We start from the raw sequence: 15,000 nt of genomic DNA on the forward strand, positions 1-15,000 counted from the left end.
GGCCCAATGTAAGTCAATGGGAAAATTTAGATTCGTTTTTCTTTAATAACTTAAAAAGTACAAAGTTTAGAAAAGTGAAAAATACATAGCATAAGTGTCCTTTACAAGACCTACGCGACAAAGTTTGAAGGTTTGTATTACCTTGTTTCCCTGTGGGGGGGGGGGGGGGGGGGTATTACCTTGTTGCCCTGTGAGGGGAGGGGGGGGGGGGGGGTGGTAATACCTTGTTGCCCTGTGAGAGGAGGGGGGGGAGGGGGGGTTATTACCTTGTTGCCCTGTGAGGGGACCAGCAGTGACCAGGTGAGGTTGGGGTAGTAGAGAGTGTGAGGTGGAGTGGGGGTATTACCTTGTTGCCCTGTGAGAGGAGGAGGGGGGGGGGGGGGTATTACCTTGTTGCCCTGTGATAGGAAGGGGGGGGTATTACCTTGTTGCCCTGTGAGAGGGGGGAGGGGGGTAATACCTTGTTGCCCTGTGAGAGGGGGGAGGGGGGTAATACCTTGTTGCCCTGTGAGGGGACCAGCAGGGACCAGGTGAGGTTGGGGTAGTAGAGAGTGTGAGAGGGGGGGGGGGGGGGGGGTATTACCTTGTTGCCCTGTGATAGGAAGGGGGGGGTATTACCTTGTTGCCCTGTGAGAGGGGGGAGGGGGGTAATACCTTGTTGCCCTGTGAGAGGGGGGAGGGGGGTAATACCTTGTTGCCCTGTGAGAGGGGGGAGGGGGGTAATACCTTGTTGCCCTGTGAGAGGGGGGAGGGGGGTAATACCTTGTTGCCCTGTGAGGGCACCAGCAGGGACCAGGTGAGGTTGGGGTAGTAGAGGGTGTAGAGTTCTCCGGATGGTTCCACCGCCTCCACGTGGAAGCGGTATCCTCCAAACACGTAGACGGCGTCCGTCTGCTCGTGATACACTGCCGTGTGGCCGTACAGACCTGACGCAGAGACCAGAGAGCAGAGAGTTAATATGGAGGACAGGAGATTTTTAATCACTGCACATTGAAATAAAATAAACATTGGATAGTTGTAAGGACACATAATTGAATTGGAATTGAATTGAAATCCTTTATTGTCTTACTTAATATGGAGCGCTGCTCCTGTTGATCATTTAAGGTTTCAGGACTAACCCATTTTTATTCATGAAGTGTGTACCTGTGTGTACCTGTGTGTGGAGTGCCAGTGTGTGTGTACCTGTGGGTGTGTGTGTGTACCTATGGGTGTGTGTGTGTGTGTGTGTGTGTGTGTGTGTGTGTGGGTGTGTGTGGAGTGCCAGTGTGTGTGTACCTGTGGGTGTGTGTGTGTGCCTGTGGGTGTGTGTGTGTGTGTGTGTGTGTGTGTGTGTGTGTGGGTGTGTGTGGAGTGCCAGTGTGTGTGTACCTGTGGGTGTGTGTGTGTGCCTGTGGGTGTGTGTGTGTGTGTGTATGGGTGGAGTGCCAGTGTGTGTGCGTGGAGTGCCGGTGTTTGTACGAGTGCCAGTGTGTGTGTACCTGTGGGTGTGTGTGTGTGTGTGTGTACCTGTGTGTGGAGTGCCAGTGTGTGTGTACCTGTGTGTGTGTGTGTGTGTGTGTGTGTGTGTGTGTGTGTGTGTGTACCTGTGGGTGGAGTTCCAGTGTGTTGGGCGATGGTCCAGTTGCCCGTCTGCGGGCTGAACTCCAGCAGGAGCTGGTTGAAGCCGTTCTCAGGGGAGTATCCCCCAATCAGCAGCACAGAGGAGTCTCTGCGCACCGTTAGGGTGTGGCCCGCCACCGGGGGCACCAGCGAGCTCTACAAGACGGAGAGGATGACGGAAAAATAGGAAAAATGTACTTTTGACTTTATTATCTCTTAAATCCTAAAAGGTAATCTGATTCAACCGGAAAGGCAATTGGAGCTGAACCATTCTCTGACAGTAGAACGTGAACAGACATGAAAACAAAAGGGGGGATAAAAATAAAAGATAAAAAAAAAGGAGATGAAAATAAGAGTTAGTGAGCACCTTGTATTCTCTCCACACCAGGCTGCTCAGGTTCAGGCTCCACGTATCCGAGGCGACGCCCTTCTGCGTGGCTCCGCCCACCACCAGCATCATGCTGTGAGTGGCGGCTGACATGGGCTCGTGATTGGACACCAGGGCGGCGGCGTGGTGGTAGCGAGCCGAGGGGGCGGAGCCTTCCCCCACGGAACTCGTCAGCATCTGAGTCCATCGCCTCTCAGGCACGGAGTACCTGAACCAATCAGAAAACAGCATTCATTCACCTGAACCAATCAGAAAACAGCACTATTCAATCACCTGAACCAATCAGAAAACAGCACCATTCAACCACCTGAACCAATCAGAAAACAGCACTATTCAATCACCTGAACCAATCAGAAAACAGCACTATTCAACCACATGTCAACCAATCAGAAAACAGCACCATTCAACCACATGTCAACCAATCAGAAAACAGCACCATTCAACCACATGTCAACCAATCAGAAAACAATACCATTCAACATCAGAAAATAACTGAGCTTCATAAGTCACCAAATCACCTATGCCCATTTACAACCAATAATATTAATATTATAACTACAGAGATAAAACACTATTTGTTATTCTACAAGACTTTGAGCAGGATTTTGATGCGATTAACTGCTATTCATTTCAACCTCCGCCACAGACTACACAGAGTTTGACAGGGCAGTTGGTTAAATGAAAGACCACACAGAGTCTGACAGGGCAGTTGGTTAAATGAGGCTTAAAGACGTCACCCAGAGCCAAGCTCTCCTACCTGTAGACGTTTCCCAGAATGCCCTGTGAGAGCGAGAGGCCGCCGTACATCCAGAGCGTGTTCTGAGGCCCGGCCACCATGGAGTGACCCATCCTGTGCAGGAAGCGATGGGCCTGGTTCTGTGGGGGACAGGGGAGACGCCTTAGTACCTGCAAGCCCTTGGTCTAAGGAAGAGAGTGTGTGTGTGTGTATTCTTCATTGACTCACGGCTGTGAGCTGAGTGTCCAGCAGGGTCCTCCACACCAGAGTGTTGGGAGTGGAAGGATGTGTGTGTGTGTGTGTGTGTGTGTGTGTGTGTGTGTGTGTGTGTGTGTGTGTGTGTATTCTTCATTGACTCACGGCTGTGAGCTGAGTGTCCAGCAGGGTCCTCCACACCAGAGTGTTGGGAGTGGAAGGATGTGTGTGTGTGTGTGTGTGTGTGTGTGTGTGTATTCTGCATTGACTCACGGCTGTGAGCTGAGTGTCCAGCAGGGTCCTCCACACCAGAGTGTTGGGAGTGGAAGGGGACGAGCAGTCAGCACCGGCCCACCCGTCAGCGCACACACACACTCCCAGCGTCTGCCAACCACAGGGAGAACATTACGCACGCAGTACACACACACACACACACTCTCTGAGCGTCTGCAAACCACAGGGAGAAGATTAAACACGCAGTACACACACACACACTCAGAGCGTCTGCGGACCACAGGGGGAAGATTAAACAAGCAGCACACACACACACACACACACACACACACACACACACACACACACACACACACACACACACACACACACACACACACACACACACACACACACACACACACACACACACACACACACACACACAGTCCAAGAGCCCTATCTTACCATGTTGCAGGTTCCTCTGTTGTCCTCTAGGCCACAGTCCTTGGGGCAGATGGGTCGGTCACACTGGGGTCCTCCGTAACTACGGGGACACTGGCACAGGCCCTTGTGGCAGCGGGCGCCGGCCGGGCACGACGGAGCATCGTCCTCCTCCTCCTCCTCTTTCCCAGAAGCCCCCACCTCACAGCGCCGCACCCAGAAGGAGGCGTTGAAGCCCTGCGGCTGGGTGGAGGACACGTTGGCCTCGAAGTAGACGGAGATCACACCTGGGGGGGGACATCAGGGGGGGGACAGCGGGGGGTAGACGAGTCGTTTAGTAATCGAAGGTTGGAAGGTTGCTAGTTCAGTTCCCCACTCCTCCTTACCAAGTGTGGAAGTGTCCTTGAGCAATTAACGGAACCCCAGACTGCTCCTGATGTATAAATGCAAATTCCTTGTACGTCGCTTTGGATAAAAGCATATGCAGCTAAATGACTGAATGTGAATGTATATGAGGGACGTTTGGCACAGGACGGGGTTGGAGGGGGAGGTACAAAGACATCGACTCAGCCTCAGAAATACAGTACCAGAAAAGCGTTTTTCTTTACTTTTATTATTTTCTACATTGTAGATTATTACTGAAGACATTTAAACTACAAAAGAACACATATGGAATGATGTACTAAACAAAAAAAAAGTTATCTACCATGCAGAAAATAATAAAAGTAAAGAAATAACTTCTCCAAAAATGAGAAGATGTGTCCAAACTTTTGACTGGTACTGTACATGATGGGGGAAATGTTGAATGGACACACATTTATGGATGTGTTTACATCTCACGTAATGTCTTTTTTTTCTGAAGCTGTCAGTGTCTGTTTCACATAATGATGGTGTAGACCGTGTTTTCAGAAACATCCTGAGCTTTTTTTAAACACCGGTTTAACAACAGTGGCATTTTCTTACTGAAGCTGTGTGATTTTTGCTTGTTTTGGTTGAAAAAAGTTCAACTTTTCAGGAAAAAAACAGCACCCTACATCAAGCTGTAAGCAAGAGTAAAGCAAGACCTGTCGTGTCCCATAGCTGGAAAGATAGGAGTGGACACACTTATTATAGTCAGAGCACAGTGAAATTTATGACATGCCGGTTAAGCTGTATCACCGATATTAATTCGAGAAAAACTGGATGTGTCCTAAGAGTTTCTGGTTTGTCTTTGTGTTTATTTCAATCGCAAGCTAAACTAGCCTATTACCTAACGTTAATGCTATCGCTTTCTTCTATAAGAAAACCGCAGGTCAAAGCATTTAATTATAAGAAAAAAACGATGATCACAGCCCAAGATGTAAAGCGGACGGCTCTAGCTTTCGAACATAACACGTATAAGAAAAGTGCCTAAACTGTGTATCGGACGGCTCTAGTTTTCGAACATATCACACATAAGATAATAGCCCAAGCTTTGTAGCCAACGGCTCTAGCTTTCGAACATAACACGTATAAGAAAAGAACCTAAGCTGTGTAGCGGACGGCACGTATACATATCAAAAGAGAGACATCACTGGGGAGGTGACTGACCAGAGACGGCTTCCACTGTGATTGGCTGAGAGCGCGTTGTGCCACAGAATGCTCCAATCAGGTTGTGATCGGAGTGCACCACTCCATTTCCCAGGAAGCGAGGGAGGCCGTCGAACACGTACACAAAAGAGTTCTGCGGGACAGAGAGAGACAGAAAGATGTACGTAGAGAGAGACAGAGAAACAGAGACAGAGAGAGAGAGAGAGAGACAGAGACAGAGACAGAGAGAGAGAGAAACAGAGAGAGTTTGAAAGTCAACATGTAACGACTTGGTTCTTGACAAATGGATTAGTGGTAGGGCTGTAACGATATTGGATCGAACCGAGAAATCGCGACACTCTGGGTCACGAACCTGCATCGCGATGCGAGGAGGCAGAACCGCGACATGCCCTCAGCGGTCACTTGATACAAAAAGTTTGGTTCGCTAGTAAAGGCGGCTGCTTGCTTCAGCGTTGGGGTTAATTGTTGCGCAAAATTTACTCAGTGCAGTTCATGCTCCCAAAGGTTGCGCGTGTTGTCATGAGCCTGCTATTTGCTTGGCAGATAGAAAGCTGTTTCCCTAACAGAAAGTCTGAAGCTTGAAGTTCTTTTCAAACCTTTGCTTGGGTGTACTGCTAAACTGAGCAGACATGCAGACTACATTTTAGTAATCTCATCACGTAACATTCGTTTTCTAAAAACAATCACATAGTATTGCATGTTTTACTGTGGTAGAAAATACGTTAGCTTAATGCTAACGTATATGGGAAATCCTATAGAGACCGCGCTAGGTATTAGCATCAATTAATTCACGTTAATGTTTTTGTATGAGCCTGACATTTGCTCTGCAGATAGATAACAGGTTCCGAAGTTTGTTGAATGTTTTTCAACAGCATTGCTTTGAGTAATAAAAACCTCAATATTTGGCTATAAATTGTTTCTTCATTGTTGTATAGCTCATACTTATTCTAATGTGAATTAGAAAATATATTTAAAAAATTGCGAGGTAAAAAAAAAAAAAAAAAAAAATAATAATAATATCGTGGGGTGTATCGAACCGTGGGTCAAGAATCGTGATACGAATCGAATCGTGAGGTAGGTGTATCGTTACAGCCCTAATTAGTGGTCATATGTGTTTGAGTGCACAAACAGAACAAGTAGACATAAATAACCATAGATGCCAGCATAGTGATTGTGTGTGTGTCTGTGTGTGTGTGTGTGTGTGTAAGAGATTGTGTGTGTGTGTGTGTGTGTGTATTCACTCAGTACTCACGCTGCACTGTGTGTGTGTGTGTGTGTGTGTGTGTGTGTGTGTGTGTGTGTGTGTGTGTATACTCACGCTGCACTGTGTGTGTGAGTCGGGGTGGAGGGTGAGGGCCACAGACGGGCAGGGCTGGCCGGGCGCACAGGGCACCAGGTCCTGGGAGACGGAGAGCACCCACAGGCAGTGGGACAGACCGCCGCCCTGAGCCCCGTACTCACCCACCGCCCGGTGCCACCCCAGAGAGGAGGACAGGGGCAGGGGGGAGGAGGAGGACGAGGAGGGGGCCAGAACCACAGAGCGGCCCTGGCACTGACGGAAACACGTGCCGTTGTTCCTGAGGGGGAGAAGGAGAGAGAGAGAGAGGGGGGGAGAGAGAGAGAGAGAGAGAGAGAGAGAGAGAAGAAGAGAGTGAGTGTGAGAGAGAGAAATAAAAAAAGAGAGAGAGAGATATATTATTTTTCAGAAAGGATGGAAATAACACAGCAGAGGGAAGTCTCATAGTGTGATTTGATCCACTACCCTGACACTATCATTGTCCAGTGAAGCTGTATTGCTTAGCTGACCCCTATCAGTATGAACTGGTCAACACCCAAGCAGCTGATCAAAGCTTGAAGGGAGACACTTTGTTGTTGATTACAAGAAACACAATAACAAACATAAATACAAACAAATGATCCCCCCCCTCTCTGGTCAATTGAATCCCCCTCCCTGTGACCCCTTCCCCCCCCCCCCCCCATACCTGGGGTCGCCGTAGTAACCGGGCAGGCAGGTGTCGCAGAGCGGGCCCTGGGTGTTGTGGGTGCAGTAGCACTGGCCCGTCTGGTTGTGGCAGTAGCCCTGCAGTGGGTCGCCGTGGCCGTTACACTGGCATGACACGCAGCCCCCGCCCCCTGCCAGCGCCGAGCCGAAGCTGCCCGCCCGACACACCTCACAGTGGGGCCCCGTCGTCCAGTCTGGAGGGGAGGAGAGAGGAGAGGAGAGGGGAGGAGAGGAGAGGAGAGGAGGGGAGGGGGAGGAGAGGAGAGGAGAGGAGAGGGGAGGGGAGGGGAGGGGAGGGGAGAGGAGAGGAGTTTAACTTGTGATCACAGAGTTTTACTGAAGTAAGTGTTGAAATGGCTTGACAAGTGTCTTTAGTGAATTGGGTAAATAGAGCCTCTTTTTCTTGGCAGTCTGAGAAACTAGGGGAGTATTCCAAGGACGTGGTTTAGGGACAAACCTGTGTTAGCTAACTCAGAGTAGGTGCTAAACCTTCTGAAAGAAGAACCCTTGAAAAATGGCTTTGTTGTGCTAAGCAATGTAGCCACGAGGAGCTGCTGACCGCTCATCTGACTCTTTACGGGACAGGCATCGCACACAGCTGGCGGCGGTGGTCAGTTATTTGGGAGAGGAGAGCTGCAACCTGGCCTCTACAAGATGTGTCATGGCGTCATGGGGACAGTCACCATGGAGACAAATAATGGATACAAATAACCATGGAGACAAATAACAGGTGCTGGGAAATAGTCTGTGATGTCAGGACACTTTGTCCCATTTACATTCACTTTGGTATGTTGGCTGTGAACTATTGACACTGTATCTAGGAAGAGAACTATTGACACTGTATCTAGGAAGAGAACTATTGACACTGTATCTAGGAAGAGAACTATTGACACTGGATCTAGGAAGAGAACTATTGACACTGGATCTAGGAAGAGAATTATTGACACTGTATCTAGGAAGAGAACTATTGACACTGGATCTAGGAAGATAACTATTGACACTGGATCTAGGAAGAGAACTATTGACACTAGATCTAGGAAGAGAACTATTGACACTGTATCTAGGAAGAGAACTATTGACACTGTATCTAGGAAGAGAACTATTGACACTGTATCTAGGAAGAGAACTATTGACACTGGATCTAGGAAGAGAACTATTGACACTGGATCTAGGAAGAGAATTATTGACACTGTATCTAGGAAGAGAACTATTGACACTGGATCTAGGAAGAGAACTATTGACACTGTATCTAGGAAGAGAACTATTGACACTGGATCTAGGAAGAGAATTATTGACACTGTATCTAGGAAGAGAACTATTGACACTGTATCTAGGAAGAGAACTATTGACACTGTATCTAGGAAGAGAACTATTGACACTGTATCTAGGAAGAGAACTATTGACACTGGATCTAGGAAGAGAACTATTGACACTGGATCTAGGAAGAGAACTATTGACACTGGATCTAGGAAGAACTATTGACACTGGATCTTAAAGGAGAACTATTGACACTGGATCTTAAAGGAGAACTATTGACACTGGATCTAGGAGGAGAAAAAATAAACCTCCCTTTGCCTTGCAACACATTGGGAAAGAAAACTGTTAAGAACCTTTTATCTAGCCAAGTGTTTCGATCTCCAAAACAAAGGAGAGCAAATGTTCTCTGGGCAAAACTCAATGCGTTGGAAATTTGATCATCTCATGACAGCAGTGGTTTAAGTACGTCATCAGTGGTTAGTTCCAGCTGACTCATACATACAGAGACACACACACACACACGCCCCATGCTCGGACACACACACACACACACACACACACACACACACACACACACACACACACACACACACACACAGGCTTACCTTGGCAGTCGTCACAGATGCCAGGAGCTGTGATGCAGGTGCTGTGGAAGTTGCAGCCGCAGTCGACGTCACACTCCACCCCGCTCAGCACCAGCGTGGCCGGGTCCGAGGTCCAGCCCAGGGAGCACTCACACTCGAACCTGGGGCTGCCACTGCACCGGCCCTCTCTGCACTCATTATAGCAGCTGGACACACACACACACACACACACACACACACACACACACACACACACACACACACACACACACACACACACACACACACACACACACACACACACACACACACACACACACACACACACACACACACACACACACACACACACAGACACACACACACAGACACACTCACACAGACACAAACAGAGACACACACACAGACAAACACACACACACACAGACAAAAGCAGCTTTACATTCAGCTCATCAGCTGCATTCAGCTTGACACACATTACTTCACTGCTATACCAGTGTTAACATCAGAGAGAAAAAAACAAATGGCACAGAGAGAGAGAGAGCGAGAGAGAGAAAGACAGATGCATTAGTGTGTGGGTGTTAATGATAAAGAGAATAGAGGCATATGCATGGTATGATGAGTATGAGAGATAGCCAGAGAGAGAGAGAGAGAGAGAGAGAGAGAGAGAGAGAGAGAATGAGACAGACAGACAGACAGACAGACAGACAGACACACAGACACACAGACACACACACACACACACACACACACACGTCACACTCACGTCTGGTTGCAGTGCTGCACGCCGTCCCCGGTGTAGCCGCGGTCGCAGTGGCACTCGTAGGAGGTGGGCGTGTTGATGCAGGTGGCGGAGGGGTGGCAGTTGTGCAGGCCGAGGCGGCACTCCTCCACGTCCGGGCAGGAGGGGTACGACCACACGGAGTCACTCTGGCCCCCCATGCCCTCCAGGCCCTCCAGCAGCTCCTCAAACTCCTCCATCTCCAGCTCCTGTGGCAGCGGAGGGGACAAGGTGGGGGGCTCCGGCCTTCAATAGGAGAGAGGGGAGGAGAGGAGAGGAGGAGGCAGGAGAGAGGGGAGGAGAGGAGAGGAGGAGGCAGGAGAGAGGGGAGGAGAGGGGAGAGAGGGGAGGAGAGGGGGGAAGAGACAGGAGAGAGGAGGAGGAGAGGAGAGAGAAGGAGGAGACAGGAGGAGAGGGGAAGAGACAGGAGAGAGGAAGAGGAGAGGAGAGAGGGGAGGAGACAGGAGGAGAGGGGGGAAGAGACAGGAGAGAGGGGAGGAGGAGAGGAGAGAGGAGGAGGAGACAGGAGGAGAGTGGAGAGAGGGGAGGAGAGGGGGGAAGAGACAGGAGAGAGGAGGAGGAGAGGAGAGAGAAGGAGGAGACAGGAGGAGAGGGGAAGAGACAGGAGAGAGGAAGAGGAGAGGAGAGAGGGGAGGAGGAGAGGAGAGGGGGGAAGAGACAGGAGAGAGGGGAGGAGGAGAGGAGAGAGGAGGAGGAGACAGGAGGAGAGTGGAGGAGACAGGAGAGAGGGGAGGAGACAGGAGACAGGGGAGGAGACAGGAGAGAAGGGAGGAGAGGGGAGGAGACAGGAGGAGAGGGGAGGAGACAGGAGGAGAGGAGGCAACAGGAGAGAGGGAAAAAGTTGTCACCGTGTGGATGGATAAGGTTAGTGTGTGTATGTGTGTGTGTGTGTGTGTGTGTGTGTAAGACAGAGAGAGAGAGAGTGTGTGCATTCATGAGTGTCTGTGTGTGTGTGTAGGGAGAAACGTTTCTGTGTGTGACTCTGAAACCCCCGTCGGTGGTCTTACCTGGAGGCTCGGACCTCTGCCACAGCCACGCTGCAGTTATTGGCCGACGGGTCCTCCATCCCTGACCAATCACCTTTCAGACACCTGTCACACACAGACACATACAGCAAAAGCACATTTTAAAGGTAGAGTCTGCGATTCTGGTGAATGGTTCTTGATATTTGAGCTGAAAGGCCGATCAAATAGTTTGCTTCCCATTTACAGAGCCATGACTGGGTACAAACACCAAGGTTTACTTAAGCGCCTGCTAGAGGACTGTGAGGAGTAATTTGGAGAACTTCACAAAAAGTGGGGTTGTGTGTGAGTGTGTGTGTGTGTGTGTGTGTGTGTGTGTGTGTGTGTGTGTGTGTGTGTGTGCTCCTGTACCTGCCAAGGGTTGAGTGTGAGTGTGAGTGTGAGTGTGAGTGTGAGTGTGAGTGTGAGTGTGAGTGTGAGTGTGAGTGTGAGTGTGAGTGTGAGTGTGAGTGTGTGTGTGTGTGTGTGCGAGAATGTGAGTGTGAGTGTGTGTTCCTGTACCTGCCGATGGTGGGGTTGTTATAGTCACCACACCAGCCACACTGGAATGTCTGCAGGCACTCGGAGCACGTGTTCAGAGCGGAACACTCCTTACACTGGGGCACGGAGTGAACACTGAGAGAGAGAGAGAGAGAGAGAGAGAGAGACAGAGAGAGAGAAAGAAAGAGAGAGAGAAAGAGAGACAGACAGAGAGAGAAAGAGAGAGAGAGCAAGAGGCAGGGGGGCAGAGGAAGTAAGACGACAGAAAGCAGGGAAGAAAGTGATTGAAGAAAAGACAACGTCACTCACTATAAATGTAAACTGACAGACAAATGTGGCATCAGATGTTTAAATCAGATTGATTAGTTTATTAATCTCATGCTTAGAACTGCTGGTTAATCAAGAACTGCTGGGTGCCATTTACCTGTCGTACCAATCCCGGCACTCTCCATAGGGGAACTTGGTGAGGTACGCCGCAAAGTAGAAGCACGTCTGGGCTGATTCACACCAAGCACACTGACTAGAGTTAGCCAGGCACTCCCCACATGTTTGCCTCCTAAGAGATAGAGAGAGAGAGAGAGAGAGAGAGAGAGAGAGAGAGAGAGAGAGAGAGAGATTAGACACTTATCTTATCTATTATCTATTCTAAGTGAAACATTTAGTATTGAACCACATGTTGTCTTTGGGGTTAAGGCTTCCATCATACCAAATCTTTCCTGTAACCACTAACCACAGCTCTGAAGGGCCTCGATCAAAGCCTGGAGCTCTGAAGGACATCAATGGGACACAGACTACACTTCGATCTAACCTCTTCAGTCAACTGAACGTGTGAGTGAGAGATAGAGGGGAGGAGAGGACAGTCATATGAGGTCACAGTCAACTGAACGTGTGAGTGAGAGACAGAGGGGAGGAGAGGGCAGTCATATGAGGTCACAGTCACATACGTGTGAGTGAGAGACAGAGGAGAGGAGAGGACAGTCATATGAGGTCACAGTCAACTGAACGTGTGAGTGAGAGACAGAGGGGAGGAGAGGACAGTCATATGAGGTCACAGTCACATACGTGTGTGTGTGATCAAGAGACAGAGGAGAGGAGAGGACAGTCATATGAGGTCACAGTCACATACGTGTGAGTGAGAGACAGAGGGGAGGAGAGGACAGTCATATGAGGTCACAGTCACATACGTGTGAGTGAGAGACAGAGGGGAGGAGAGGACAGTCATATGAGGTCACAGTCACATACGTGCTCTGGAGAGGAGGGTGACTGACTTGTATGCTGGCAAGAAAAGGCTAATTGTCCTGGTGTGAGTGGAACTCTGTAAGTAAGTAAGTAAGTAAGACTTTATTTATATAGCACATTTCGTACAGGAGTTGCAATTCAAAGTGCTTTACATAAAATCAATAAGAGCAAGCAGCAGGAGCAATAAAATATTGGTCAACATCGTATCAGAACCTGATGTTCCGATAGGCTTAAAATATTAAAATCATAATAAAAGTAATAAAACCCTTCTGCCTGGTATTTAGCGCAGTCGAAACCATAGTGCTGCTCCATAGATTCCGACCTACCCTGTTAAATATTTTCCCTAGCTATGTTTCCCCGGCCAAAGGCCACCCTTCCTTCTATACCCTTCCTTCAGAGGCCTCTTCGTCTTCTTCCACCGAACGCACTTCAGGGCTTCGGGAGAGACACTAGCTCTCTTTTACAGGCTTAAGGAAGGTGACTGCACCTAGGGGACTAGAACATTTGTTATGGAAATATCTCTGAGAATAATATGTGATATATTGAGCCACAATATGGTTTCCGACAGTGCCATGGTACCCTCAAAACAGTTTTACAGAGAAATAGTAAAAGTAAAACAGTTTCAAAGAGAACAGAGAAATAAAAAGTGCCAGATAAAATTAATAAAATGCTTTGGTAAAAAGATAGGTTTTAAGCTGCCTTTTGAAGGTGTCTAGCGTGTTTGCTTCCCTAATATTAACGGGTAATGTGTTCCATAATTTTGGGGCGTAGTTGACAAAGGCTGCATCTCCAATCTTCTTATGACTGCTTCTGGTGACCTGTAACAGACCTGTATCTGATGATCGCAGTGTTCTAGCTGGTGTGTAGTTAGTAAGAGAGTTAGCAATGTAGCTAGGTCCTTGTCCATTTAGAGCTTTGTATGTGAGGAGGAGGACCTTAAAGTAAATTCTAAAGGTAACAGGAAGCCAGTGTAAAGTAGCTAGGACAGGACTAATGTGTTCTCTCCTTTTAGTTTTGGTTAATAGTCTAGCTGCAGAATTTTGAATGAGCTGGAGTCTTACAGTTGTTTTCTTGGGAAGACCAGTAAAAAGTGAATTACAGTAGTCTAGCCGGCTCGATATGAAAGCATGAATAAGCTTCTCGGCATCATTTTGGTTTAAGAATGATCGTACCTTTGCTATGTTCCTGAGGTGAAAGAAAGCTGTTTTGGTGACTTTGTTAATGTGGGAGTTGAAATTCAAATCTGAGTCCAGGGTGACACCAAGACTAACCACCTCAGGTTTAATCCACCGGGATAAACCTCCTAGATTCTTGGTGAGCATCTCTCTTTTTAATTTAGGGCCGATAAGTAGGACTTCAGTTTTGTCCTCATTGAGTTTTAGAAAGTTATTGTTCATCCATTTGTTTATTGCCAATAAACAGTTGGTAATGGAGTTTATTGCTGTTGCATCATTTGGCTCAGCGGAAATATACAATTGTGTGTCATCCGCATAGCTATGAAAATCTATACTATGTTCTCTGATGATGTCACTGAGTGGTAACATATAAAGAGAAAAGAGCAATGGACCTAAACAGCTCCCTTGTGCAACCCCGTAGCAGCTTTCATGTTTCTCGGACATATGGTCTCCTAGACTGACATAAAACTTCCTTCCTCTAATATATGTTTTGATCCAGTTCAATACACACTCAGAGAACCCAATAAGATTTTCAAGTCTATTGATTAGGATGTCATGATCAATGGTATCAAATGCCCCAGTAAGATCTAACAGGATAAGGATAGAAACTTTATTTGCATCAGAGTTTTGTCTGAGGTCGCTAATTATTTTGGTGAGAGCGGTTTCAGTACTGTGATATTTTCTGAAACCTGACTGAAAGACTTCCAAGATGTTATTTTCTTCCAGATATGAATTTATTTGGACTAATACTATCTTTTCCAGGACTTTACTAATAAATGGAAGATTGGATATGGGTCTATAGCTTGCTAGTGTACTGGTATCCAATTTGGGTTTCTTTAATAGGGGCCTTACAACAGCTGTTTTGAAGGCATCTGGGAAAACGCCAGTTCTAAGGGATGTGTTTATGATGTCAAGGACCGGACCTGAGACACTATTAAACACTCGCTTAAAGAATGCAGTGGGAATGGGATCAATATCTGAGGTTGTAGATTTACATTCGATGATGATTTTAGAGAGTTCACTTAGTGTGATACATGTGAAAGTGCTCATAGTTAAGTTGCAAGATCTACTGATGTCAATTTCACCTCCAGTAGTAGTGATACTAGATCTGATCGATGTTATTTTGTTCTTGAAGAACTGAGCAAACTCTTCGCATTTAGCTGCTGAGGATAGTGGGGGGGCAGGGACAGTGTTTAGCAGCCGGTCAATGGTGGAGAACAGAACTCTGGAATTTCCGGCATTTTCTGTAATAATGTAGGAAAAATAACCTTTCCTTGCTAGACGGATGGTTTTGT

The 15,000-nt window shown here is 47.8% G+C and overlaps 1 protein-coding gene across 1 annotated transcript in view; it reads right to left on the bottom strand.

Annotated features, from left to right (window-relative positions):
• megf8 (multiple EGF-like-domains 8) overlaps positions 1-15,000 on the bottom strand; it is a gene marked incomplete at both ends in the record, with an annotated part of 50,729 nt that overhangs the window by 18,155 nt on the left and 17,574 nt on the right. The window contains 15 exon segments of the mRNA XM_080857592.1: positions 267-305; positions 802-926; positions 1,584-1,755; positions 1,967-2,195; positions 2,745-2,863; positions 3,192-3,302; positions 3,600-3,862; positions 5,145-5,277; positions 6,463-6,721; positions 7,127-7,340; positions 9,009-9,193; positions 9,754-10,014; positions 10,797-10,880; positions 11,313-11,426; positions 11,716-11,847. Of these exon segments, the coding sequence (XP_080713718.1) occupies positions 267-305; positions 802-926; positions 1,584-1,755; positions 1,967-2,195; positions 2,745-2,863; positions 3,192-3,302; positions 3,600-3,862; positions 5,145-5,277; positions 6,463-6,721; positions 7,127-7,340; positions 9,009-9,193; positions 9,754-10,014; positions 10,797-10,880; positions 11,313-11,426; positions 11,716-11,847 (2,440 nt within the window).

The sequence above is a fragment of the Sprattus sprattus genome (assembly GCF_963457725.1).
Source record: "Sprattus sprattus genome assembly, chromosome: 19".
NCBI classification, from domain to species: Eukaryota; Metazoa; Chordata; class Actinopteri; order Clupeiformes; family Clupeidae; genus Sprattus; species Sprattus sprattus.